Genomic DNA, 27,763 nt, shown 5'->3' on the forward strand with positions numbered 1-27,763 from the left:
GCGCGCGGGGCTCTGTCCGGGCGGGGACGGTGACTCTGGTTCCGAGGGGATGGGGCCGACGTGGCTGGTGCTGGGAGGCGGGGCCGAGAGGCCAGCCGGGGAGTCCCGAGCGGAGCCGCAGCTGGATGGCAGGGACAGCCCGGAGCGCGCCGCCGCACGGTAACTGGGTGCCCGGGGTGGGGAGCGAGCGGGACGCGGCGCTTCCCAGGGCGCCCCGCCTGGAGCCCCAGCCGGGCCGGCGGCGGCGCCCAGCGCCCCCACCCAGGGGCGGCGGGTCCCTGCGGCCGGGCCCAGCCGGCAATAGTGATGGTCCTAGGGGAGCTGAGAGACCGAGATTCCGGGCAGGGACCATCAGTGCAGCGCGGTCCCCGCGGCTGAATTGACAGCGCCCGTCACTGGCGGGACTCGCTGCCGCAGGATCGCGGGACCTGCCCCGGCCGCTGGTCTGGTGTCCGGAGCCCTGAGCGGCAGCGGCGGGAGCCTGCTGCAGAAGCAGCTTCTAAGCCTGACTTGTGCCCAGCCCCGAGGGCTGGTGTCGCTGGCGCTGCGCGCCTGTCCAGGGGCCTGCGGAGGTGCCCCCCGGGCCGCAGTAACATTAAACCCTCTTTTACACTCTGCCCAGCGCTTGGCCTCGGGTGTCTGGTGGCTGCGAGTTTCACTGGTTAATTGGGTGTTGTGTAAAAATGTTTCTTTTTTCCAGCTTTAAATTTGCTGCCCTTGGATTTCATTGGCTGTTATCTTGTTCCCGTGTTACAGGAGAAATGAACAGCAAAGCAATACCTGTTCTTGCTTCACTGCACCATTCAATACTTTATTTGGCTCTTTCAATAATCTTTTTTATTCATCTCCTTTTTACAGTAATAACTGTCTTTGTCTCTAATAATTTTCATCTTCTATGTCTACTTCTGCTATATCCCTTTGGAGACAGGGTGATGAGTGAAACAGTGTTCCAGGAGATGTATACCACTGATCTATAAATCAGCTCGAATGGCTTAAGTCTGGCAAAGTTATTAGCAACTGAAAACAGGTCTTAGAGTGGAAGGTGTCACACAACTTCCTCTATAGGTGTGACAACCTTTGTCACCTTTAATAATGGAATGATAACATTTGCAGGATTTTCAATACCATATTATCAACTTGTTTACTTTTTTCACTGCTGTTGTTCAGTGACCTAGAGAACTTCATTGCATTGCCTATAGTGACAACACAGCTCTTTTCCCTTAGAGGTTACAGTTAATTTATAACCTAGTAAGTTGTATGAGTTGATCAATTATTCCTTCTGATGTGCATTACTTAGATGAAATTCAGTGCTGACAGATTCAGTCATTCATGGTAAGATTGCTATAGATCAGTGGTTCCCAAACGTTAACAACTCGCGAACCCCTTTCACAAAAATGTCAAGTCTTGTGAATTCCCTCCTAAAAATGAATATTTCCAGGGATTTTCTCCCTTACCTCAGCATAAATTATAAAAGCAGTGATCTTGGAAATATAAAATTTGTTTTTATGACATGCTTATTTATTAATTATGAAAATGGCAACGCTCTTCCAAGATCTCACTTTTGTAGCTTGTATCACTTTTGATTAAGCCAGTTATAAGACAAGGCTCCTATCAGAGGTGCCAGTAGAAAAAAGGGGTGCAAGGGTAAAGCCCCTATGCACCCCAGGCCTGGAGTGGGGGCACCGCCAGAGAAGTGGGAGCAGGCCTGCAGGGGTTGCCAGAAAAAAAGGGGAGGGACCTGTGGGGGGGAGGCATGTGACTGTTGTTGCCCCCCCTCCCCGTACTGGTGCCTCTGGCTCCTATGTTTCATCAAGGAGTATCAGATGTGAAACAGCATGAAGATATTTAAGAAGCCAACTCGAAGAGTTCCTCCTGCACAAGCATTTAAGTCTTGAGCAGTCCAGGCTAACAATGCATGTTACAACAAAGCTTAAACTTGTTCTTCATAGTAATTTAAAAAACAACACTAGCAGCCTATTTAACTTTAAAAACAGCAAAAAATATCCACCTCCCTTTCTATTTCATATAAGGAGTCTTGAAGTTTAAATCTCCTCAGTGTGATAGATATGCTTGCTTTGATCTGCTTAGCTCTTGGAAGTCCCCAAGGCTCCAGGCTGCTGGCCCTGTGCTGCCCGGTCCCTATGGACAGCTGTATCCACCATTAGGGAATTTTTTCCCAAGAACACCCTGTAACATTCACAAACCCCAGTTTGGGAACCACTGCTATAGATGTCTCTTCCTTTTAGATAAAAACTGTATCTTCAGGAATGCCATCTAGGGCCTTACATTCTTAATACACCTCTACCCTGATATAATGCTGTCTTTGGAAGCCAAAAAAATCTTATAACATGGTTTCACCTATAACATGGTATCGAACTTGCTTTGATCTGCTGGAGTACCTCCCCCCCCACCCCCGGAGCACTGCTTTACCACATTATATTCAAATTCATGTTATATCAGGTCACGTTATATCGGGGTAAAGGTGTATATTAGCTAATGTGTTCAAAATCTAGTTGTAGAATTTGAACACATTAGCTAATATACTGTTTTTTTTTTCTAAATATGTGTTAGCTGGTGGAGAAAATCTAGTGGCAAGCTCATGATGATGCCTGTTTATGCTCTAAGGTAAATGTTATGAAGGCTCTAAAATACTCCTGCTTCAGGGCCTGAGGCTGATTGCTGGGTTGAGTCAGGAAGAAATCACACCTATCCCTGAGGGGTAAGGTTGATTGCCAAGTTGGTTTGGGAACACCTCTTCCTGTCTTTTGCGGGATGAGGCTTATTGCTGGCCTGGGTGAGGTCAGGAAGAAATACCCCCACCTCACATTTTCCTCTCAAGATTTCAGAATTGGTTGCAGTTAGAGATGAGATTCTGAATTTGCTGGACCTTGGACCTTTCTGTGTTGTTGTTCTTGTATTCCTAATCCTGCTGCCCTTCTTAGCTGTATGTATGCAGCTTTTAGTTATGGGTATTGTGATGTTCACATGTATGTATGCTTTGTAGAAAGAGATGCATTCCACAGGGGGAGATGCGGTTCTAAATAAAGCAAGATATTCTTATGTGAGAGATCCTAGGGAAAGGGAGAGTACTATGAAGTGGTTTGAGCTTCTCAGAAATGGCATGTGGTTGAGAGGTAAACTCCCTGAGAGAGACAGAATGCTGGGGCAATTAACTGGAAGTTGGCGAGCCTTGTAATCCTTGTCAGAAGTGTTGGGGTTTTCAGTAGGAATCCGGAGGTTACTGCAGGGCTGATGGAATGAGGCTTTGGGAGAATTTGCTAGCTGCTGTTTCCATTTCCTCTTCAGTGAAATAACTTTTCTGTTCTGCGTAGTGTTCCACTGTGGCTCCATGGCTTCCAGGGAAAATAACTATAAAAAATTTTTCCAAGCACATTTAAAGTGTCATCATGATGGAACGTGGGCTTGTGCCAAAAAGCTGCTAAAGCCCCGTTGTCTGAAAGAGCAGAGCTACTGGCTGTGAGGGGGAGGAGGCAGGAGCAGAGTGAACTCACTGCCACGCACAGAGCACTTGAGAGTTGTTTGGAGGGCTGGGATGAACTTTCCAGGTGCATTGGCAGAAAACAGCTTGCAGAAAGAACTAGAAGTCTCCTTCAGCTTCAGCAGGGGACTTGGCAGTTCCAGGAGCATCTTGTGTAAATATTTGGTTTTATCTCTCCTTCCTTTTTCTAACTTGCAGTAGATTTTTATCTTGGTGTGAATCTGCATTTCTAATTCTGTTTGCATTTTTATAAAGACTACTGCAGAGCCTGCTTGCTGTGTAAGTGCCCGGGGAGGAGGCTAGACTCTAGGCTTGCACACTGGGAGGGGAAATGTGATTCATTTTCATGCCTTGAATTCAACACACCACCGCCACCAGGAGTGAGTGAATGGCAAAATTTCCATCCCTCTTTTCATCTTTCACTGTCTGTTGTGGCATCTATTGCTCCTGTGCTGGGAATACTTTTAGTTATTTCAGTCATATATGCTCTAGAGCTGTGATTGAAAGGGCTAAGCAGAGCTAACCCTCTTCAGTACTTGGATAGGAGACCTCCACAGAACAGGCTGGTGCCACAGAGAGTGGTACTTGTAATTGTGTAAGGGGCACTTTCTCCTTTAAGGTGGTCCTGACCCCAGTATGATGAGGTGCTGTGCTGTTGGAGCTACTGTCTTTCAAATTAAGTGTTTAAATAAGCCCTGACCATTTGTGTCTGTTGCGTATATTGAATCTATCATCCACTTCCACAGTGTCAGGTCTGCTTTAAATCCTAGTACACCTAGTGCTTTTAAAATCCTCCTCACTATAGTGGAGCATCTGAGATCCTCTCTGTCTCTCTAGTTGTTTATCTGGCTCCCATTGCTGTGGTAGCTGAGTGCCTACAATAGGGGGAAATCGCAAAACCAGGAATGTGATATGAACCTGTGACTTTAATGACACCATGATAGATCTTCCTCCATTCCCCTGAGTGCTTTGGGCCTGAGGCGTGTGGGTCCTGGCTGCGCACTTCGTTGCTTTTAGTGGTGTTTTTGAGGTGACTATTTAATCTGGCTTTCCCTGTAGGTAATGTGCATTTAGAGACTTTCACTGGCAGTGAAAAGCATCCTGCCTGCTGAGAAGTCTATAGCAGAGGGATACAGAATCCAGGAGACTATGGAGCTATGAATAGCAAGCTGTAAAGTACTGGGCACTATAAACAGCATAAAAATGCTGGGATTGCTCTAAGCATCTTTCTGGGCATGGAGGTAGATATGGGTGAATTGTTATGTGTGCAGTCCCTCACTGCTTTGTCATAAATTCCTAACAGCCCACAGGTAAGAAGCTTGGAGGAATATGTGGGGTTCCTGTGCTACCAGAAAAGGGACTTGAGAACCGTGGGCCTCTTCTGACTCACCTGGGAGGATGTCTAACTTCCTGCTCTGGTTTTATTAATAAGAACAAACCTGAAGTCTCAGACAGTTAATTGACATGAGTGGAAGTAAGAGAATCTGGTTCTGCTTCTGCTGTCCCTTAAGGAACTGTCACCTCTTTTCTGGAGAAACAATTCTAGTCTCCCTAGTCATCTCCCTAAACTTCTTGCTAGAGCAAATCCTGCTAAGAGATCTGCAGTCAGTTGTGCTCCATGCTGTGAACTTTTGGGATTTGCTTTTTGCCCCTCATACTCCTGTCTCTAAAAAGGATTTTTGTTGTTTAGACTAAACGGAGCTTCAGGTGTCCAATTTATTTGCCATTTGGTCTTGGGCAGATGCGGGACCCTCATTTCGGTGGTTCCAACCCAGTTTGGGGAGGATGGGCAGGTGAGAGGGCCTTCCCCTGTGTGATATGAGCTGTGGTGGCAGCTTGTCTTCCAGCCTGATCTTCTCTGTGGTTCAAATTGTGACAGTGCACACCCCCAGGGTAACAACTGTACAGCAGAAGTGGGGACGTTAGGGGTTAGGGCCTATTTCCAATGTTCCTCATTCAAGACAACACAAACTCTGATGAAAGCAGCTGTTTTGTTAGGATTGTTCTTTGCCTAAGCTTGGGCCCTTCTGCTTAGTATTGGGGCCAGCCGAGAGCTCTGCTGCTTGGGATGTGCCCAGCATGGCTACTCTCTTGGTATAGGAAGCTGTTGTCAGTCATTTTCCAAGCTCTCACTCTGCCACTAAGGGCACCAGTTTCCATTAGCACAGAATCAGACTGGGAAAGGTGCTGAACTCTCTGGTGATTTATAACAGGAAATACTGTAAATGCAGACTCCCTTGCAGTTGGTTTAGTAGAGAGAAGATTGTGCTCTATACTTTCCCCTAACCTCTAGCTATTTCTGCCCTTAATGTGTGTGAAACCTTCAGCTCACTATGCACTCATGCAATGGGAGGATGCTTAGTTAGATACTAGATGGCTAAAACTTTCAGAACTCTCCTCTTTTTGGGAGGGTTCTCCGGGTCCCTTGGTTTTACAGTAGCTGTGCAGGTCCCAGTGCAGGGCTGTAGCTGAGAGAGAGCTAAACTGTGTGAAGGAAGCCAGATGGCATGGAAGTGTCCCAGATGCATTCCATTGACAACAGGAGGTTTTCATCTACACAACTGGGGTGGAGACCACTTCTGATGCAACTTCCTCTCCCTGTGGTTCTGTCATTAACACTTACCCCAAGCATTACCCAGTGTCTGATTGCTGGGATGACTGTGAAGACTTGACGGTTTGTCGTCAGGACACTACGCAGAGCTGGTGGATTTTAGATGTGTTGTTTATAATCCTTTGATTCTGCTGGAGATAGTTGTGTTGCATAAATCTCCTCATTGTGATTGCTGAGGGCCATGACTGGAATTCTACCCATCGCATGGCAAAGCACTGGCATTTATGCCTGTAACAAGTGAACAATCTCTAATCTGATTCCCAGTGACATTCCTTGTAAGGGAGAACAGGGAGAATATTTTTGAGACAGTTGGAAGGAGAACTTCTCCCTGAAAATTAATACGGTTCTCAAGAGGTTTGCTATCTGGAGATCAGCTATGATCAGAGAAGTTTTCATCCAACTGGCAGGCAGTTTGTGTTTGGAGCAGGACTTTGATCCAGCAGGACATGAAGGCTCTTGGTCCCTTCCATTATAGCTGCTGAGGCCCAGATGTATTAAAATTACTCCCCTTTTAAAGATGGTTTTAAGAAAAATGCCTCAACTGAGGGGTCTGAGAGCTTGTCTAGGCCAGAAAAACTTGCTCCAGTACATTGATGTGCAGACCCCTAAAGTAGACACACTGCTTCAGTGCCATTTATCCCACTAATCTTCTAGCATGTCTCAACTGTGGATTTGCATTTGCCCTGCTCCCAAGTATAGACAGAGCTTCTGCTTCATCGTCTCCCTAAAATCACCTCATTACTTTTTTTATCTTTATAGCTCCATTATACAAGGGCCTTGCTGGAGCCCACCTGGGACAGTGTATCCCACAGGGAGGGAACTTTGTCTAAGGGTGCAGTTTGAGCAGCAAAGACTCTGGAGAAACCAAGTGCTGAGGGAAGGTGCAGGAGGCTGGACTCCTTCCCATGGCAAGGGGAGACTGAGGGACCAAACAGGCATTTTCAGATGTCAAATGATAGAAGATGTCCCTGCCCTCGTCATCTGCTCAAATCCAGGAACTGAAACTAAGAGGAAACAGGAAGAAGAGGAAAATACAGGTTCCCTATGCAAAGGGGAATATATGTGAGGACCAAGCTATCCAGGAAGGGAATTGAAGGACAGAGGATATATGAGTTTGAGAAGCCATGATTTCCTCCGGAAGGGGACAAGGACTCTGAGGGATGAGCTGTGGGTCTTGCATTTTCTCTCAGAACTCAGCTTTTCCTCCTTCCTTTCAGAGATTGGCCGGCCAGGCTGAAACTGCTCAGCGATGAGAGGGAAAAGGTTTCTGCTACATGGGATGCTTGCCTTGTTTCTGCTCAGCATCCCCTGTGAAGCCCAGGAGCTCCAAGTGGACAAGGCCACCACTGGTTCCAGTCCTCTGTGTGAGAAAGAGGCCAACTCCTGGGGAACTCTGTTCAGTGGGGAGCGACTGGATGCTTGGATCTTTCCTCTGATTGGCTCAGTTATGGTGGGGCTGAGTGGAGTCTTCCCCCTGCTGGTAGTTCCCCTTGAGACAGGAGCTGCTCTGCGATCAGAAGGTAAATCTGCTCTCTGGCTTATTGTTCCTGATGCCAATGTCCCACCCCCCAACCCCCACAGGCATTGACTGAATGGGGCACTGTTCTCATGTCTAACACAGGAGCTGGGTTCTTCCTGGTGCCCTAGAAATGCTGCATACTGAAATGTAGACACAGCTCACTTCTGTTATAAGATGGGTGACTCGTGCCATTCCTAAAAATGGGGCAGGTAGTTCCCCAGCTGAGTGTGGGGTTCTGCGACTTCAGCTGTAGAGCTCATATGAAGAGCATTCTCTAACTTGGATCCTGGTGGGGGGGATGCTCACATGCTCCTCCACTTCTGTGGAGTACAGACTCCCCTCACCTATGCCCCTTGAATGTACAGTGCATGCTCTGAGCCTCACTGCCAGGGCACAAGGTTCGGAGGCACAATGCCACCCACAGCTCGCTCAGGGCAGTGCAATGCCCTGAGGTCTGTCTCCACACGATTGCTTTCCTTGCTTTCCCTCCTCACGTTCCCTGGTAATTCAGGCTGCAATGGCTCCTGATTTGTGTGTCTCATACAACTTGTCAGGAGGGGTCTGGGCTCCAGGCGTGGGTGGTGATTGCCATTTGTTTGTTTTTCAGTGGGATCGAATCGTTTGAAGCAGCTGTTGAGTTTTGCAATTGGTGGGCTTCTGGGGAACGTATTTCTCCACCTCCTCCCTGAGGCTTGGGCCTACACCTGCAGCGCCACTGCAGGTAATACCTGGCACTGTACTAATGCCCTGAGCGCCGGAGCCAGCCTCCAGCACTGGCTGCTATGTTTTCTTGTGAATCTGCACCATGCTGCTTTTTTTAGTGTTCCATATCTCTCTAGGTAGGTGCCTGGTGGGCTCTAGAGGGCCCCTGCCTTTCTCCGGATACTGCTCCTGCAGTCTCTGTGAATCAAGGGATCCTTGACTCTGTGAATCACTCCTCCATCCCCTGCCTTGGTACAACAGATCCCAAATCTGCTGACCTCTCAGGCTGTGCCTGAGGAGAAGTGGTGGAAATTGACAGTCGCTAGAGTTCTTTGGTGGGGAGGAAAGAAAGGTGCAGCTGGCAGAGTCTCAACTCAGCCAGCAAACTGAGCACCAGGGCTGAGATGGCCCTGGTCTGTCCTGGGATAAAGCTTGGGAAAGAACTAGCATAGCCCTTTCCTGTAGCTGTTTTCTAAAGGGCCCATGGAGACAAGTAATAAGTTATGTTTGCTCTTGGGCAAACTAGTGTCATAACAAGCTGAGTGCTGCTGAACCCTATAGGTAGTAGCTGCTCAGTAAGAAGAGAGATTCTTCCTGACTCTTCTGGGAACAGTACTGCGGGGGGCCAGATTTCTGTCACAGCATCTCCCACCAAGGGCTGGATTCCCACTGATCTCTGCCTAAGGAATTGTGGAATCCTTTCCTTCCTGAGAATGTAGGAGATAGAGGAACAGCCTGGATTTCCCATAATTTGTTATGTGGACCTAAGCAGTGGAAATTCAGAATCCCTCTTCAAAGCTCTGCTTCTCCCCTGCTCCTTTCCATCTTCACTGCACAGGCAGTGTCAGCAGAGTCCAGTGTCTTGGGCCTCCAGTGGCTGCACCTTCTGTGCTGCAGCTTATTCACTTCTCTTGTTAGTCTTTTCTCTTGTCTTAAGCTTCCAAGTTTGCATGTCCTGCCCGTGTCACATTTCTAATGCTTTTGCATGTCTTCTTACTGGAGCACAGTCTTTGCCCCTGCAGTCAGGCCAAACAGATGAGGATCTGATAATCTCAGCCCTCATTGAAAGGAACATGTTGTAGCCTTGGGCTAATAATTTGCCCAGGTGTGGTTTGATGGGGAAGATAGATATTTGGCTCAGCTTCCCAAAGCACAACCTTCATGTCTGTACTTGCTACTCACACAGGCTCAGATGCAGGATTTGTGCTGATACAAGCTTCTTTGTAGTCTCTGGTAAGAGATTTTTGCCTTGCTCACCTTTGCACAGTAATTTATGGAAGAGATGCTTAGAAGCTGGGCTTAGAAGGCTCCTGAGAGTACCCAGGAGACAGGCTAGACTCCATTGCTGGAGTACTGGGGATGTGCAGCTTAGTTTCCCACTTGCCCTAGGTTGGATCAAAGATAAGTAGATGAAGCAAATGGGATTTTCTGCAGGGTGTCTGTTCTGTGCTTCTAATAGGAATAAAGGAAATGGTTTCTGCCCTATATTCTTGTCTCGAGTCTCTCAGTCACAAGCTACATTGTACTGGGGGTGAGGCTTACCATTCAGGCACCCCAACAATGCAAACAGAGATCTCTTTTGCTTTCTAGGAGGTGGGCAGAGTTTGCAGCAGCAGAAGCTTCTTGGCCTCTGGGTGATCATTGGTTTCCTGACCTTCCTGGCATTGGAGAAGATGTTCCTAGAGAGCGAGAAGCAAGAATGGCCTAGCGTGGTGAGTGGGTGATGAAGGGGGAAAGGAGTTGCCATACAAATACTGCATTGTAACGGGGTACACACTGTGCCTCTCTGAATTTGGCCCCTTGGTTTCTCTCCTCTGTGATTCAGGGACACTTCAATCTGGTGCAACACCCATGTTCTTTATCTGTGAGCAGTTTCCCACCACCAGTTTTCCACTATATACAGGCTTTACAGCTGCTTGGCCTACCACAGGCCTGGCTAGCAACAGACTCCCTCTGAACCTGATCTCCCTCTCTTAGGCCTTGTCTACACTACAAAGTTGCAGCGCTGGTGAGGGGGTTACAGCACTGCAACTTAGGATGTGTAAACACCTGCAGGGCATTACCAGCGCTGCAACTCCCTGTTTGCAGCGCTGGCCGTACACCCAGTCGTGCCTCGGGTGTAGAGGGTCCAGAGCTGGATCACCAGCGCTGGTCATCAGGTGTAGACACTCACCAGCGTTTTTATTGACCTCCGTGGAATAAGCAGGTATCCCCGCAGTGTGCTCTGGCGTTCCCCGACCCCCCCTCCAAGCAGGTCTCCTTCCCCGCGGTTTGCTCTGGCGTTCCCCGACCCCCCCCTCCAAGCAGGTCTCCTTCCCCGCGGTGTGCTCTGGCGTTCCCCGACCCCCCCCCTCCAAGCAGGTCTCCTTCCCCGCGGTTTGCTCTGGCGTTCCCCGACCCCCCCCCCTCCAAGCAGGTCTCCTTCCCCGCGGTGTGCCCTGGCGTTCCCCGACCCCCCCTCCAAGCAGGTCTCCTTCCCCGCGGTGTGCTCTGGCGTTCCCCGACCCCCCCTCCAAGCAGGTCTCCTGCCCCGCGGTTTGCTCTGGCGTTCCCCGACCGCCCCTCCAAGCAGGTCTCCTTCCCCGTGGTGTGCAACAGCGCTGCAGCGTGGCCACATCTAACACCACTTGCAGCGCTGGTTGCTGTAAGTGTGGCCACTCTGCAGCGCTGGCCCTATACAGCTGTACTAATACAGCTGTAACAACCAGCGCTGCAAAATTGTAGATGTAGACATACCCTGTGTCTCTACCTCCCCTTTTCTCTCACTTCCTTCCAGCCTTATAGCTCATGCTAATGAGGCTGTCAGGTGTGGTCAGTTACCAGGCAAACACAGGGTGGTTCACCCAACCCCAATCCATTCTCCCTGATTGGGGCTGGAGAGGCAGGAACTGATTAAGGGCTTCTCCAATAGTACCCTGCCACATTATTACCCTCCCCTCCTGGCAGGCTCCTCAAGGGAACCTGGGAGCTGTGATTTAACTCAGAGCGTGGTTTGGGAGGCCGGCAGTGCTGGGCAGAGCCATGTGACTGGGCACTTGCTCCATTCTTCTGGACCTGGGAAAGGAGACCTTTCATCTCCAAGCTAAGCTCTTGCCCTGTGGGTTTGGCTGGCATTTCTTGTCCCTGGACTTTGGATTTTTTAAATTAAATTGGATTTATTTTGTTATTTAAATTATATTTATTTATTCTTTTTAAAAACCTGTTTAAAAAGAAATCTAAATGATATGTTAAGGCTTAAACTTATAGTCTCTTTAAAATATTTTAAATAAAAAATAAATATGCTGAATCCAAGAGTCTATATCAAAAACTTTTGAGTTAAAAGCTGCTTTTTTTCTGTAAGAATCGAGGGAAACATACCTTTTGAGGTCAAGCTTTATAAATATGGCACAACAATAGTAAATAAGCAATACATTCACCATTTTCTATTATACTAATTATGTACAATGAATAAGAATCTGAAAATATTATGTTGTTGCTTAAATAAATGTGTGTAGTTCTGATATACCCTCCTAACTAGCAAAAAAAAAAAATCTAGTGTAAAGGCTCTATTTAGTTGTAAATCACCATGTTTTAATGGTTATGTCAACCAATGAAAATGCACCTTTCTTTAGAAAATAAGTGAAGTACAAATGAAAATGTTGATTAAAATAGATTATTTCAACTGAGGCTTTCCTCTTGGTGATTGATTAAAATCCACCATGGTTAGAAGAAGAGGTTCCCTGCTGTTTCCCTGGGGTAGTGGGAATTATCCTCACCACCACTCTGGGCCCTTGGTCCATGGGATTAGCTGGTCACAATGGAAGGGTCTTGTGATTGGCCACTTTATGTGATATAGTGGATGAGGCAGGAGTCACCTAGCAACAAAGGATAAATGGTCACTCACAAAGGGATGAGAGGTCAGCTCCAGAATTATGCACATGGAGCATAAAGGGGCCAGCCCTTGGGAATCTACAGACTTTCTGGGTGGCATCTGAACTGTGCTGGGCTCTTGTTGGTCCCATGCCTCTAGGTAAGAGAAAATGAGACCACACACTGAAAAGAGTTTGCAAAGAACAGCTAAATGTGATCTGTAAACCTGAGTGAGTGTGTGGAGCTGATACACCTATCCCAGCCCTGTCTCCTAACCTTCTCTCTATTATGTGATACTGTGAGGTTTGATGTCCCCCATTCCATGATATACAACCTTGTTGTAGAGTCTCATTATATTCTTTACACTGAGGACCAAATGTTACTTTTTTGATCCCTGGTCCAGTGCACTTTAGCAAACTTCACTGCTCCTGAAGAATTTGTATTGGGTTTAGAGTGTTTCTAGCCCAGCAGAGAAACTTGACATTAAAATAATGTCTTTCAGATTCCTTTCTTGCTTCAACAAGTGCAGGTCAATTTTTAGCTCAGCTACTTAAATATATGAATCCCATTTCAAAAACTTGAATAAAGCCACCCAGAAATCTATTCCATTTCTGCAGGCTCTGGTTACTAGATTGGAGGCCAAAGGGCATTGTGTTTGGGCTTTAGGGAGGGAAGGATTGAGGGAGACTTTCTAGGCCCCTCTTTTAGCACACTTTCTGTTGGAGGTCAGAGAGTGGTAACAGTTGTTTCTCTCTGATTCAGGGCAATAATTCCAAAGCACCTTCCGGAGGGATTCCAAATGGAAACAGCTTTTCCCTGCAGAAAGTAGCAGGCACAGTCCAAAGAGCAGAGACAAACATCGCTCAGTGTAATGGCTCCTCTCTCTCGTCTTGCCCACCAGACCGAAGAATCAAGGTACAGTAACTCTTCGGTTAACGTTGTAGTTACGTTCCTGAAAATTGCCACTTTAAGCGAAACGATGTTAAGCGAATCCAATTTCCCCATGAGAATTAATGTAAATGGGGGGGTTAGGTTCCAGGGAAATTTTTTTCATCAAACAAAAGACTCTCTCTCTACATACACATGTACGTATATACACACAGTATAAGTTTTAAACAAACAATTTAATACTGTACCCAGCAATGATGATTGTGAAGCTTGGTTGAGGTTGTGAAGTCAGAGGGTGGGATATTTCTCAGGGATTGCTTTACTGCTAAATGATGAACTAGTTTTTTGGCTGAGCCCTCAAGGGTTAACACGTTGTTAATGTGCCTCACACTCTACAAGGCAGCACGAATGGAGGAAGGGGAGACAGCATGGCAGACTGAGACAGACACACGCACCCTGTGTGAGAGAGAGAGAGATGCATTGCCCCTTTGAGTACCTGATCCCCCTCTTAAGTAAACTGCCTTGTTAAGTAGATCAGCAAGTTGAGACAGCAGCTGCTCCCAGGAAGCTCCCTCTGTCCTGAGCCCTGTCCTGTCATTCCCCCACCCTACATGGAGAAGACATTAGCTCCTCTCTTACCCCTTCCCCGCCTCCGACAAACAAGCAGGAGGTTCCCAGGAGCAGCTCCAAGTCAGAGGGCAGGAGCAGCATGTGACTGTGGTGGGAGGGACAGCTGAACTGCCGGCAATTGATAGCCTGCCGGGTGGCTGCCGCACAGGGAACTTAGGGTAGCAGGGAGCTGATAGGGGGGCTGCCAGTCCACCCTGGTTCCAAGCCCCCACCAGCTAGCTGCAACGGACTGTTCTTTCTGCAAGCAGTGGACAAAGCAGGCGGCTGCCAAACGACGTTATAAGGAAGCACTGCACAACTTTAAATAAGCATGTTCTCTAATTGATCAGCAACGAAACAACATTAACCGAGATGACTTAGGGTGGGGGGAGGGATAGCTCAGTGGTTTGAGCATTGGCTTGCTAAACCCAGGGTTGTGAGTTCAATCCTTGAGGGGTCCATTTAGGGAACTGGGGTAAAAATCTGACTGGGGATTGGTCCTGCTTTGAGCAGGGGGTTGGACTAGATGACCTCCTGAGGTCCCTTTCAACCTTGATATTCTATGATTCTATGTCCTGATTTTATAGGGACAGTCCCAATTTTGGGGTCTTTTTCTTATATAGGCTCGTATTACCCCCTTACCCCCGTCCTGATTTTTCACACCTGTTGTCTGGTCACCCTAGGATGAGGAGTTACTGTAAATGATCAGCAAGCTGAACCCAGAGTGCAGAAGGAGGGAGTGCAGTGTCCTACACCTGCTCCCAGGTGGAATTGTTATTATGTGTTGAGAAGGGAGAGGTTTGAAATTCAGCAATTCTTCATTGAGGGTGCCTGAAAACCTGGTCTGGTGGATTGTGGACAGAGCCATTCACAGAAAAATGTTGAAAGTTTAAGAGTGAATTGTTTAATTTAACCATGTCTGAAACATCAGAGTACCTGGAGCAGATTGGACAACTCTTTCTAAAAATTCCATACACAACTATATCAGGGTTGGAAAGGGAAGCTCTCAAAGTCAGTTCCTGTGTCTTCACAATGATAACTCAGCTCCTTGTGCATATGTTACCCCAGTGCTATCTTCAGTGAACTCATCAGATTGTCTCAAATAATAGTCTGAGAGCCTGGGGTGTTTTTGATTATCCCCTCATTATTTTCATTTTTTCATACCTATGTTATTTTTAGTTTCTTTATTGACATAGACTTTTTTCTCTAACATCTGTAATTGTAATAATTTAGCAGTTTGGGGACTGAGGCAATTAACTACACAGCTAACTTAGCTTAGTGACTGACTTTTGATGGTTTACATATGAAAGAAAATTTTCACTATTTTATTATTTGTGTTACAGACACATCTATAGACTCCAATCGAGTATCAGGACCCCATTGTGCTAGATACTGTACAAACAGTAAAAGAGCATATCTGCCTCAGAAGGCTTACAGTTTAATTTTTAAGGCAACATGCAGCAAATATGTTTGACAAACTTTAGAGAACGAAGTGAGAGGGTAACCATAAGATGTGGTTACATGGGCCGGCTAGTGCACAACTTGACTACACTCAGTTAAAAGCTTCTTATAAACTCAGCCCTTTCCTCTTTTAATTCTGTTTCCTTTTATTTTAAATCTCTGCTTTTGCCTATTTCTTAAATTATTTTGCTACTCTTTGTTATCCTTTAATATGTAGGATGCTGTGTAAATCTAGTTTACTATGTACTTTTCATGTGCGTGACTTTCACATGCTCTGGTGCATGCACATAGAGTAGTGCACCGATTGGAAGATACTACGTTCAGTGTGTATAAAGGGGAAGAAAAATTGTATGATAATGTGCCAGTATTTTAAAGGAAATGGGAGGACACGGGAATCTACAGGCTGATTAGCTTGGCATCAATCCCAGGCAAAATCATAGAAAGGCTGATGTGAGACATAATCAGTAAAAATGTAAAAAGATGGTCGCATAGTTAGTGCCAGCCAACTTGGTTTTATGGAAAATAGGTCTTGTTTGATTATATCACAGGTTTTGTTGATAAACGTAACTGTGTCAACATAGTGTTCTTCTGTAAGGCAGTTGACTAGTCCCAAACGGCATTCTGATAAAATTAGCAATATACAAAATTAATGTAGCGCATATTAAGTGGACTGAAAACAGTTTAACTGATTGATCATAAAACATAGTTGTAAATGGGGAATCATCATCCAATGGAGGTAGAGTCCATCAGGGAGTCTCAGCTCGTTATTTAATATCTGTATCAGTTATCTGAAAGAAACATAAAATCATTGCTGGTAAAAATTTGCAGATGACACAAATTCAGTAAATAAGCGGTAAATAATGATGAGGATAATTTAGTTATACAGATCAACCTGCCAGGCTAAATAAGGTTGGCTTATCTGAACTGCCAAATGCAAGGTTGTACATCAAGGAACAAAGAGTGAGGGATCACACTTAACAGATGGGGGACTGTATCATGGAAAGCAGTGACTCTGAGAAGTACGTAAGGGCCACGGTAGATAATCAGTTAAAAATTAGCTCCTGTTGTGCTGCTGCTAAGAGGGTGAACACAGTCCTTAGTCTCCCGTTTATACATCCATCTAGTAGGAATAGGGAGGTGGTATTACCTCGGTAAATAGCATTAGTGAGACCATAACTGGAATACTGTGTCCAGTTCTGGTGCCTGACTTTAAAAAGGCTGAAAAATTGGAAAGCGTTCATAAAAGAGCTACAGGAATGATATGAGATCTGAAAAATATGTCTTATAGTGAGAGACTAAAGACTTTTAATCTCAGAGAAGGTTAATAGATTACTTGATCATGGTCTGCCAGTACCTACATGATGAAGTGGATGGCTCTTTAATCTAGCCAAATGAGGCATAACACAATCCAGTGCTTGGAAACTAAAACTAGACAATTCAGGATTAGAAATAAGGCATATTTTTTAATGAGGGTAATTAACCATTGGAACAATTTACTTAAGGATGAGGTAGATTCTCAAAGTACATGAGAGCAAGAGATAGTGCTCAGTGAGGCGGGTACAGCTGTGGAATGAGCTTCCAAAAGATTTAGGCTAATCTAGAGCTTGATCACCTTAGTGCATGTCTTTCCTGTGATAACGTTTTCCCACTAGCCAGAATGAGATGTTTTAAGCAGTTTCTTAGAACCACAAAAGCGCAGAAGACTCCATGAAGTCCACTAGAGACATTGCTATGTAAATTGAATTAATTTGTGCAGAACTTAAATACTATAGTGGTGGGCACTATAGAAAACACTAAAAAAGGGATGGACACAAGCCAGTGTGGGGGCAGCAGGTGGGTACTTGCTTGTAGTTGGTTAAAAGTGTTTATCAGAATATGTCAACAGGCAGCAGCCAACCTTAAAGTAGGTCCATCAGAATTGAAATTGACTTCTTAGGGGCTGTTAGCACTTTCCTTTGATTTGTTTCCTGTTCTTTAAGAAGAAAAAATCTGCAAAATTCTTCTTGTTTTTCGCATTTAATGCAATATTTAAAGTTTTTAACCACAAAAAGTAAATTTCAGTTTCTACCAGCAGCATTAGCTCTGCTGCATTGTACCTCCCATGTCTTGCATAGGAGACATTTTGACAAGTTGTATATTAAACTATGCAATTGACTAGAAAACAGACTCTATTTATATTAGAACCCAGTTGCTTATGCACATTTGTGGACACCATCTGAAATATGTTGTTGCTTTATAATTGGATTTATTCCTCTAGACTTCCTTCCTTCTGTTCCCTTTCTCTAGTAAGCCTCTTTCTCCTCTCTCTGTCTTTAGAGCTCTTTCTATGCTTGTACCTCTCTTTCCCTTCCCCACTCAGATGGTGTTCTCAACCCTAAGGCTTCACCTGTCTGCACTAGAGCTGAACGTGGCAATACAGTGTCCTGTCTGAAGCAACTGCCCAACCCTGCCCAACCATGATTCACCTGCTCTTAGAGTGGGTAACTTGCCTGGTGGCTGTACCTGATGCTTCCCCTACCCTGAACCTCATCAGATTCCCTCACTCATGAATGCCTCTGACTTCCCTCTGCAGATCAGTGGATACCTTAACCTGTTGGCCAATACCATTGATAACTTCACACATGGCCTGGCGGTGGCAGCCAGCTTCCTGGTTAGCAGAAAGGTAAGGTTTGTGCCGCACCCATCTGCCAAACTAGAGATCTGGGAGAACCCTTCTCTCAGCTGTAGTGTGTGCCTGCCTGCCAAGTAAATGACTTGGGGATCCCGTCCCCAAGGGGTAGCTGCCAAGACAGTGCTGTACTGGAGAAAACAGCTGGGAGCAGCCCTGCTCAGGACACAGCCTTTCTGGCTCTAATGCAGGGTTAGGCAACCTATGGCACGCATGCCAAAGGCAGCACATGAGCTCATTTTCAGTGGCACTCACACTGCCTGGGTCCTGGCCACCAGTCTGGGGGGCTCTGCATTTTAATTCAATGTTAAATGAAGCTTCTTAAACATTTTAAAAACCTTATTTACTTTACATACAACAATAGTTTAGTTATATATTATAGACTTATTGAAGGAGACCTTCTAAAAATGTTAAAATGTATGACTGGCATTCGAAACCTTAAATTAGAGTGAATAAATGAAGACTCGGCACACCACTTCTGAAAGGTTGCCGGCCCCTGCATTAGGCATGCATGAGCCAGGTAGTTATCTCATATAGGAACATAAGAATGGCTGTACTGGGTCAAACCAAAGGTCCATCTAGCCCAGTATCCTGTCTACTGACAGTGGCCAATGCCAGGTGCCCCAGAAGGAGTCTCTATACTGAGCACTTAACACAGGGTAGCCAGAGTCCATTCATGTTAGGGGTTGGGGGCTGTACTCTCAGCACCACTGAGCTTTGAGACCATTTCCTAATAGACTTTTCTTATCTTCTGCAGGTGGGGCTTCTAACCACCATGGCAATCCTACTGCACGAAATCCCACATGAGGTGAGAAGGATCTGCAACCTGCTGCCAGGGGAGCTGGGAAGATAGGACCTGGTCTGAAGCAGGACAGCAGCCCTCTGTGGGAAGAGGGCTGGTGGGGGTTACCTCTGCTCTGAATCATTCTTTCCTTTCCCTGGAGGATCTCCTCCGTGCTGAGTGCTGGTGTTCACCCACCATGTTCCTCGTTGAGCTGTCACCTTTGTTAATGCTGGTCTCTGTGTTCAGGAGAGTTAGGATCAGTAACCACTGATTCTGCTTTCCCATAGGTAGGAGACTTTGCCATCCTGCTCCGGGCTGGGTTTGACCGCTGGAGTGCAGCCAAGATGCAGCTTTCCACAGCTCTGGGTGGAATTCTAGGAACCTGCTTTGCAATCTGTTCTCAGTCACCTAAAGAGACAGGTAAGGCTTATTGGGGCTGCATTGAGGAATGTGTCTGCTTGTGTACCTACTTTCCTCTGTCTGTTCTCCTATATCCCGTCTCATTACTAATGGTGATTTTCACTGCATGTGCAGGGGAAACTGTAGCTTGGATTCTTCCATTCACCTCTGGGGGGTTCCTGTACATCGCCTTGGTAAACGTTGTGCCTGATCTCCTAGAGGAGAAGAATCCCTGGTAAGTGACTCCATTGTGGTTACTAGTATGCTGGTATAGCATTTCTGCTGTGGTGTGGGAGGGAACATGGTGGTAAAGCCTCCTGGATGCTACTGCTCTGTTCCTGGGAGCAGGTGAGCACTTTCTCCCCAAGCCCCGTGAGAAGTGAGATGGTATCTAGCAGAGTCTGCTGTGCTGTGCCAGGTACTCAGCTTCTGGCTGCTAGTTAATACAGGGCACGCTGACTGAAAGGTTTATCACAGCCTATCTCTAATATAACGTGCTGGCTCCTGAGCATGTTAGATAGAAGCGATTCAGTCTAGGCTGTTCTCTAGCCAAGCGCCTGACCTAACGCTTTCCTCAGGATATCTACTCCTTCACCATCCCTAATTCAGTGCTTTGCTGAATTGACATTGTGGGGGTATAAAACAAGCAATCAATGCCAATTTGATACTGAATACTGACTGAATTCATCTGTTGACATGAATGCATTCAGCTCCCATCAAAGCCAATGTACTTCCAATTATTTTTTAACCTTCTGATCTTTGAGAGTTTGCCACTGCAGGGAACTAGGGACCATTCTCTTTCAGAGGAATAGCAAGTTATTGTGACTTAAGATTTCTCAGTCACTTTCCATTATGATGGATTTTTAATTCTTCCCATTGCACTCTGTTCCCTAGATTTATTAATTTCCCAACATTTGTTTTCACGAAATAGTCCTTTTTGCTGCTGCCATTCAGTGACAAACCCCAGCTCTCTGTTCATTACTGTCATCAATAGTACCAATCTTCCACAGAATGATCACTACATCCTTACCACTTCCAGTATCCAGCCTTGTCTCCTATTAGGCTGGTTTCTCAGACATCTCTCTGCCACACACATGGAAGTGTTGTGAATATCTTTCCTACTCCTGGAGGTGGCTGCCTTGCCCATGTGCATGTCTTCACTCAGACAACAGCCCAGTTCCATGACCAGTCTAGAGGGGCAGAGTGCATAAGAGACTGGACTCCAGAGCCCCTGTACTTCTGCAGATTGGGACTGGTTCCTGGCCCATTCTGACTCTCTCTTGTTTCTTCCTTAGGAACTCCCTGCAGCAGATCCTTCTCCTGTGCACAGGCATTACAGTCATGGTGCTGCTCTCACTCACTACAGAATGACCTCTGCTCAGACCTCCTCATGCTGCCTCTCAGAGCTGCATTGACTTTGAGCTGTTACAAAGCAATAAGGAACACTAATGTAACTTCCTGTGTGCGCGCTTGTGGGTCCAGCTGCTAGTGTGAGAGGCAGTTGAAAAAAAGAGGGAGTCACTGGGGATGCTGGACTCCGTTCCCTGGCTCTTCTATCCCTGCTCTGTTAAAATCCCACAAACTAGGGCTTCCAAGGTTGGTGTTTTATGGAGTGAAAGCTTTTAAGGAGCAGAAATGAACCGAGAACCTGTTCCAAGGAGAACATACTGTCTCACCCTGGAATAAGAACAAGTGTTGGAAGTGCACACCTTAAGCTGCTCAGTGAATAGACAAGTTCCCTGTATCTCGCAAAGAAGGATTTACCTGCTACTCCAGGCTTAGAGAGAAAACAATTTCCCCAAAGCAGCAGAAAACCACCAACATTCCCCAGTGCAGCCTACCTAGCAGGAGCAAAGGTACTATCAAAACCACATAGGTGCATAGAGGTAAGAAGGCCTCTTCCCACTCAGCCTTCATTTATCAGTAGAAAAATGGGATGGTGTCAGCCTGGACAGTCTGCCTCTCTGAGTTCTTCTGCCTTAGCTTTAAAATCAGGCCTAATATTTGTGGCAGGTTGGGATAGGAGATTATATAGCTTATCCTGAAAGCTTCTGCCGTTAACCTTAACTCCTCTGTTTAGAGAACCTATCCCCTCCCCTGTTCAACACAGCCTAGTTGCATATTTGAGAAATGGTCAGCAAATGTTTCCTGTCATCCCAGATCATCAGCTCATCTGTATCTGGGGGAAACCTGCTCAGTCACTGCCCGCCTCCTAAGGCCTCTCATCAGCGGGTGGAAAGTGAGCAGGGCCTGGACTCTGGCCTCCACCAGAGGAGGAATGTGGGGAGGAGAAATGGAGGAGAGAGAAAACACTGACTATACATAGAGAAAGAGCAGAGAAGAAAACATCGTGTGTGTGTGTGGAAGAGATGGATAGAGGCAGTGTTTCGGTCCATGGACTGGTGCTCTTCCCTGAGATCTCCGACACAGTTTAGGAAGGCAGCAAGCCGGTTCCTGGTATCAAAAAGGTTGAGAAATGCTGGAAAGGGGAACCTGCCAGTGAGAAGGATGAAAAGTGAGTCTGAAATCACTGTGGTTTTAAAGCTGGGAGAAGGAATCTTGAGTGTAACCATGACTGTGCCCTTGAGTTGAAGTCATGTGGTGTCTGGGATCCCATCTGATGCCAGTTTAACCGACTTGTAAAACTAAATCTAAAAATTCCTGGTTTTTACTGATGGGGATTACCAGCTATGATAGCCCCACCTCCTCTGGAATGTCAGAACTCGCTAAACATATGCACACTTGCTGAGGCCTTACCTATAGGAGAAAGTTGTCCTGATTTTAATTAAATCTGTTTAGAACCAATGTAGTTAAATTAATGCAACCTCCTTATGTGAGGCACAAAATAAGAGTCCACAACAGGGTGTTCTGAATCCTTCCTGTGCCATCAGACATCACATAGGATACAAATGAGCTCTGCCATTAACCAAGGGTTGCATCAATTTAAGTCTGTCTCTAAATTGCTTTTGTTAAACAAATACAGCTTTCTTGTGTAGCCAGGGCCTTTTTGAAAAGGGCTGGCTCCTGATACTGTCCAGGTCATTTAGGGCTCCAGTGAGTGGCCAGGTTGGCTTAGGCAGTAACAAGCCACAAGCACTGCCCAGAACAGGTTGCCCTCATTTCCTTTAGAGCTTTGAAAATATTGACTATTTCCATATGGTAGCCTCCCTGCCACTTTCTGAAGAAAGCCCAGGGCCGGTGCAAGGATGTTTTGCGCCCTAGGCGAAACTTCCACCTTGCACCCTCCCCGCCTCGTGCCTCTGCCCTGAGGTGCCCCCCCCCGTGGCAGCTTCCACCCTCCACCTCGAGGTGCCCTCCCTGCCGAGGCACCCCCCTTGCGGCAGCTCCCCACCCTCGGCCCTGAGGCACCCCCCCACTCCAGCTCACCCCTGTTCCAAGCACGAGCACCCCAAGCATGCCATGACTATTTCACTTCTCCCGCCTCCCAGGTTTGCGGTGCCAATCAGCTTAGGTGCCGCAAGCCTGGGAGGTGGGAGAAGTGAAGTGGCCACGGCGTGCTCGGGGAGGAGGCAGGGCAGGGGTGAACTGGGGCAGAGAATTCCCCTGCGTGCCACCCCCCCCCCCCGACCTTACTTGCTGCAGGCTGTCCTCCCCGCGCTCCCCTGCCCAGCTCCCTCCGCCTAAATGCTGGCAGCGACCAGGGCAGCCGAAGATCTGGCCAACACGGTTGCTGCAGAAGAAAATGGCGCCCCCCCAAATGCCAGCACCTTAGGCAACCGCCTAGGTTGCCGAAATGGTTGCACCGGCCCTGAGAGAGCCTGAGAACTTCTGCTTGCAACATTCTCTGCTGATGGGCCAGTGATTGAAATCCCTGCAGCTTTTCTTACACCTGTCCCTACATTACCAGCTAGATCTGTTGGAGCCATGAAGGAGGCTGTTTCAGTACAATGCTCTGTTTGACTCTGGAAAGTTGCCTTCCCATGACAGCTGCTGCCTATATCATCCAGCTGCTGTGAGCGCCAATCAAGCATTCACCCTCTTCTTTTCAGGCATCAGAGATAACCACTAGCACTTAAGTACTCAGAGAGACCCCAAAATACCATTTCCACCACAGTGTGGCTAGTTTAACTGGGTGTTGGAGCTACAAAACCTCTGGTGTGGGAGTCGGGAGGAAGCAAATGTATGTACACCCAGCACTTCCCAAGAGTTTTAGTTGAAAATCTGGTTGGCATTTTTTATGTTAAGGGCCCAGTGCATTACAGGGCTTAGTGCCTGGGCCTTGGTGCTATTGCATCAGTGCTGGGTTTGGCCAAGAATGTAAAGCACAGCAGGGATTGTGCTCAGCGTTCAGGAATATGCAGTGGGTAACACTGAAGCATTAATCGCGGAGCTGTTTCTTTTGACTGGCAGCCCAAGCCTGGACTCAGTCTGCAGTTCTTGGGAAGCTGCACCCACAAGGGCAGCACAAGGCCTTAAAGAGCAATGGTTAGCTGCTCCACTGCATGCTGAAACAAGGACCTGTGGGAGGGAGGCTGTTAGCCACTCCACTACATTTGTCACTTTTGGAAATGCAGAAAAAACCCTATTTTCTAGCTCTATTTTTTCAGCTATTCTTATGCATTTTCCCATTCATCTGTATTGATCTGATCTGCATGGAGACAATAGAGATGAAATAAATGGTACTGAGTGTGGGTTTGTTTTTCTTGGTAAAGAAACTCCTTCTCTCTTCCACTGCCAGTGGACCACAGAGCAATACCCCTGCAGTTAGCAAGCTATGCCTGGCTCCGCATAGGCCCTATTCCATGATCTATTCCTAAAGCTTTTGCTACTGAAAGCACCTTATGAATTTTAAACAACCTGATCTGCCTGCTGTCATGGGAAACTCCTGGATTAGCATGGATGTGGTTTGACCATAGCTGGCTTGGTGTATTTTGTCTCTGCTCCCTCTCCAGGGCAGCAGCTATATGACAGCTCACAGCCCAGAAAATCATAGAAAGTTAAGAGGAGTGACCTGAGTTTCCATCTCTGGCCCAATTATCACTTACCTTCCTTAAAAACTAAAGCCAAGCCAATTTTCCTCACATTCTGATGGGTGCCCCGCAGCAACCCATCAAACAGCGAATGCAAGAAGAGCCAAGAAGTTTAGCAAGAAGCTCATGGAGGAATTTCTTCTATTCCCCAAACAAAGACAGGTCAGAAGGGGCAAGATGGGGAATCCTGGAAAGAGTCAACCCCCTTATCTAAGCAGTTATCAGGTGATGAGAGCACTGGATGGTATTAAATGCTTTCCATTAAAAATGTGAATCATTTGTGCCAAACAACAACAACAACAAAAACCCTGAAACAGGAGCTGGAAGAGGGTATGGGGAGGAAACAGGAATTGATGTTGGATGTAGGTAGTAAGACTGAGAGAATGAGTCTTTAAATTGACTGGTTTAGGAAACACTAATTTTCTGGAGATTAGAGAGAGGTGCAGATTAAATCAAATGCAACATTTCCAATTCATTTTTAATTCTTGATGTGATTATGGCTTCTGACCAGGCATGTGCAAAAACTTGCAGAAGAATGTTAGTCCTGTAATTCCTCTTTACATCTTGTGACTCTAAGTTACTAACAAGAGTGTGGTTCCCACATGGACAACACAGACGGCCGTTAGAGAACCAGCTTAAAACATGATTTGAACAGGCTTCAGCACAATTCCCCAAAACAGTTAGGTCTTGGCTCCAGCAGGCACAGTAGACATGGTACGGGGGCAGTGACAGAAGAAGCAGGCTGCCCAGTATGGTGGGGTTTATGGTGTGGATAAACGCTTAGGTTTTGCATTCTGGCTGAGAGCATGCACCTATATTGTCCAGGTTTAGCACAGGCAAGACAATGTCTGATACACGCTTCTGTTCCTGAGAGCTGATTTCTAGTCTAAAGATTCATAAAGACCATTTTTTTTATTCAGGCAACTCAAGGATTGCCCAGAAAAGGGTTAAACTTCTCTGTCAGGCCTAGCAAACTGCTGAGTTTCTCCTGGATGCAATTTTGCAGAGACAAAGTCTGAACAACTGGCTTTGAACAGTGATAAAGCTGCAGCTGGAGGAATAAGTCCCATGAAACAGCCAGGATCAGAAGAGATTTTGTGCCTCTGGAGAAGCTGTATTTAATAACTTGACTCAGTTTTAGCCTACTTCTCATTGCATACAATCAAAGGGCTTTTTCTGCTATTTAGGCCTTGTTCCACATTAAAGTGGTAAAGGTGGTGAGGAAGAATCATAAATGAATGTCTGCAACTGCAGCTGTCCATATTTTGTTGACTTAAAAAATCATGATGCTTTGTTTCTTAACTTTCTGAGTATTCTCAGTGTAGCTTTTCACCATTGGGGTGCCCTGTGTGCTCCCCAGAAGTGTGTAACCTTCTGGGAAGTTTTGACTGTTGGCGAAGGGAACATCCATCTTTTCTTTGAGACTTAGAACATTCCAGATTAGGCTGTGTTGGGTGTGTGGATGCTGCACACCCTCACTTCCTTACAGCCTGCAAAACAGCAAGTCAGATCTACCTCTACATCCACTTTAGTCAGCTGGCCATTGCTTTTCCCTAGTTAGGGTTTTTCTCGTGATTGTTTTCTTAGCTCTGGCTCTGTAGTGTACAGTAACTTCTCATTAACGTCCTCCCACTTAACGTTGTTTTGAAGTTACATTGCTGCTCCATTAGGGAACATACTTGTTTAAAGTTGTGCAGTGCTCCCTTATAACGTCATTTAACTTTACAAGGGCGCATTGCACAAGTTCCTCTTCTCTGCCCCCTTCCCCTCTCTTTCTCTCTCCCTCCCTCCCAGGGCTTCCCCCACCTGTTTGGCAGCACTTAGGACTTTCTGGGAGGGAGCAAGCAAGCAAGCGGGGAAGCTCCCCCCTCCCTCCCCCCCCAGCAGGCAGGGCCACCCTTAAAAGCGCTGCTTCTCTCCAACTGGCTTTGAAGGGGAAAGTGCCGTTTCTCTCTGGCCACTGGCTGCGCGGCTGCCCCTGCTCCTGAGTCCTCTGGCCCGTCCTTGCAGGGCCACATTCCGAAAGGGGCGTTAGAGCTGGAGGCCAGGGCCCTGTGGCTCCCTTAGCCCAGGGCCCTGCAGCCCCTAAAGCCCCTGCGTTCTGGGTGGCCCTGCCTGCCCTGGGGGGGAAGCTCCCAGAATTGTGGCCATGGGGGCAGTGCTGTGCTGCGCAGAGCCACCTGCACACCCCCTGCACCAAACAGGAGCTGCCCCAGGTAAGTGCTCTGCACCTCCTGCCTGCCCCAGCCCTGAACCTCCCACACCCTAACTCCCTCCCAGACCCTGCACCCCCAGCCCTGAGCCCCAGGGGTAAACCGGGGCAACTCCCCCCCACTGCACAGTACAGTATATAATGCCTTTTGTCTGCCCCCCCAAAATTTCCTTGGAACCTAACCCCCTGCATTTACATTAAAGCTTATGGGAAAATTGGATTAGTTTAACATCCTTTCACCTAAAGTTGCATTTTTCAGGAACATACCTACAACGTTAAGTGAGGAGTTACTGTAATATAGATTTAGGGGAAATTCTCCCTGTACTCCCCTTCCCCACCCCAATCTTATCTACTAAATATGGCAGAATCTGAAAAAAGGATGGGGTTCAAAGAATGACTCACTGGAGGCTCCAATTTTCTCATTTCCTACCAAAGCTAGGTTTGTGTAAAGTGAGCAACTCCATCCCAAGAGTGTAGATTTGTACTGTGACTCTCCTTAAGAACTCAAGTTACTGATTAGTAACACTTTCCTAGTGAATTTTCTCATTTCTCCCTCCTTAAAGACTATAGAATTCAGTTGAAAGTAATGAGCTGAAATGTTACTTTAAAAGCTTGTGTTGCTTTCAGTTTTGAACAGTTCTGTTCTTATTACAGATACAATGGGCTTTTACAAGTCATCACGGATGAAGTGAGGTAGGGTAGGGGCACTACACAAAAATGAGGAAGCTAGTTAAATGGAGAGTAAAATGAACAGTCACCAGCACGAAATGCCTGCCAGCAGCATGGAAACTATTTAAAAACACCGTAAAAGAGGTGCAAATTAAATGTTTACCCCTACATTAAAAAATATAGTAAGAGGACTGAAACAATGCTGCAATGGCTAAACAACAGAGTACAGTAACTCTTCACTTAACATCCTCTGGCTTAACATTGTTTCAAAGTTACGTTACTGCTCAATTAGGGAACATACTCATTTAAAGTTGTGCAGTGCTCCCTTATAATGTAGTTTGGTTGACTGCTCTGTCCACTGCTTGTAAGATTCTGTGGAAGAGCAGCGACTTTACAAGGGAGCATTGCACAAGTTCCTCTTCTCTGTCTCCTCCCCCTCCCTCCCAGTGCTTAGGACTTTCACTTAGGACTTTCTGGGAGGGAGGGGGAAGCACTGCATCTCTGCTCCTCCCCAGCCCTCCCAGAAAGTCCTAAGCATGAAGCGCTGGGAGGGAGGGGGAGGAGAGGGGAAGCACCACATCTCCACTCTTCCCCCGACCCCCAGAAAGTTCTAAGTGCCACTAAACAGCTGTTTGCTGGTGCTTAGGACTTTCGAGAGGGAGGGGGAAGGAGCGGGGATGTGGCTACTCTGGAGAGGAGGTGGAGTGGGGACAGGAAGGGGCAGGCCTGGAGCATCCCCTGGCAAAGTCAGCACCTGTTCTTTGGGGAAGCTGCTGCTGCGAAGGTGCTTCCTAGCGTCCTTGCCTGCAGCGGGCTGTGCCTGTGTGGGGTAAGCCAGGGGCACTTCCTAATCACAGTATAGTATGGTTCAGTACTGTACAGTATATAATGCCTTTTGTCTG

At 46.8% G+C, this 27,763-nt stretch overlaps 1 protein-coding gene across 2 annotated transcripts; it reads left to right on the forward strand.

The window, feature by feature from the left end:
- Positions 1–27,432, forward strand: SLC39A13 (solute carrier family 39 member 13). 2 transcript variants are annotated; one of them, XM_050953586.1, is made up of 10 exons: positions 1–159; positions 7,328–7,630; positions 8,237–8,350; positions 9,922–10,043; positions 12,943–13,095; positions 17,711–17,800; positions 18,564–18,614; positions 18,878–19,010; positions 19,125–19,224; positions 24,901–27,432. In XM_050953586.1, the coding sequence occupies exons 2-10, from the start codon at positions 7,360–7,362 to the stop codon at positions 24,929–24,931; spliced, it is 1,065 nt and encodes a 354-aa protein (XP_050809543.1). In that variant the 5' UTR covers positions 1–159; positions 7,328–7,359; the 3' UTR covers positions 24,932–27,432. The 2 variants fall into 2 exon arrangements, with proteins under 2 accessions (XP_050809543.1, XP_050809542.1); XM_050953585.1 differs by lacking the exon at positions 24,901–27,432 and adding an exon at positions 20,285–22,318 and having other exon boundaries at positions 2–159.
- Positions 27,433–27,763: the final 331 nt, after the last annotated feature.

Source organism: Gopherus flavomarginatus, chromosome 5, assembly GCF_025201925.1.
Source record: "Gopherus flavomarginatus isolate rGopFla2 chromosome 5, rGopFla2.mat.asm, whole genome shotgun sequence".
NCBI lineage: Eukaryota > Metazoa > Chordata > Testudines > Testudinidae > Gopherus > Gopherus flavomarginatus.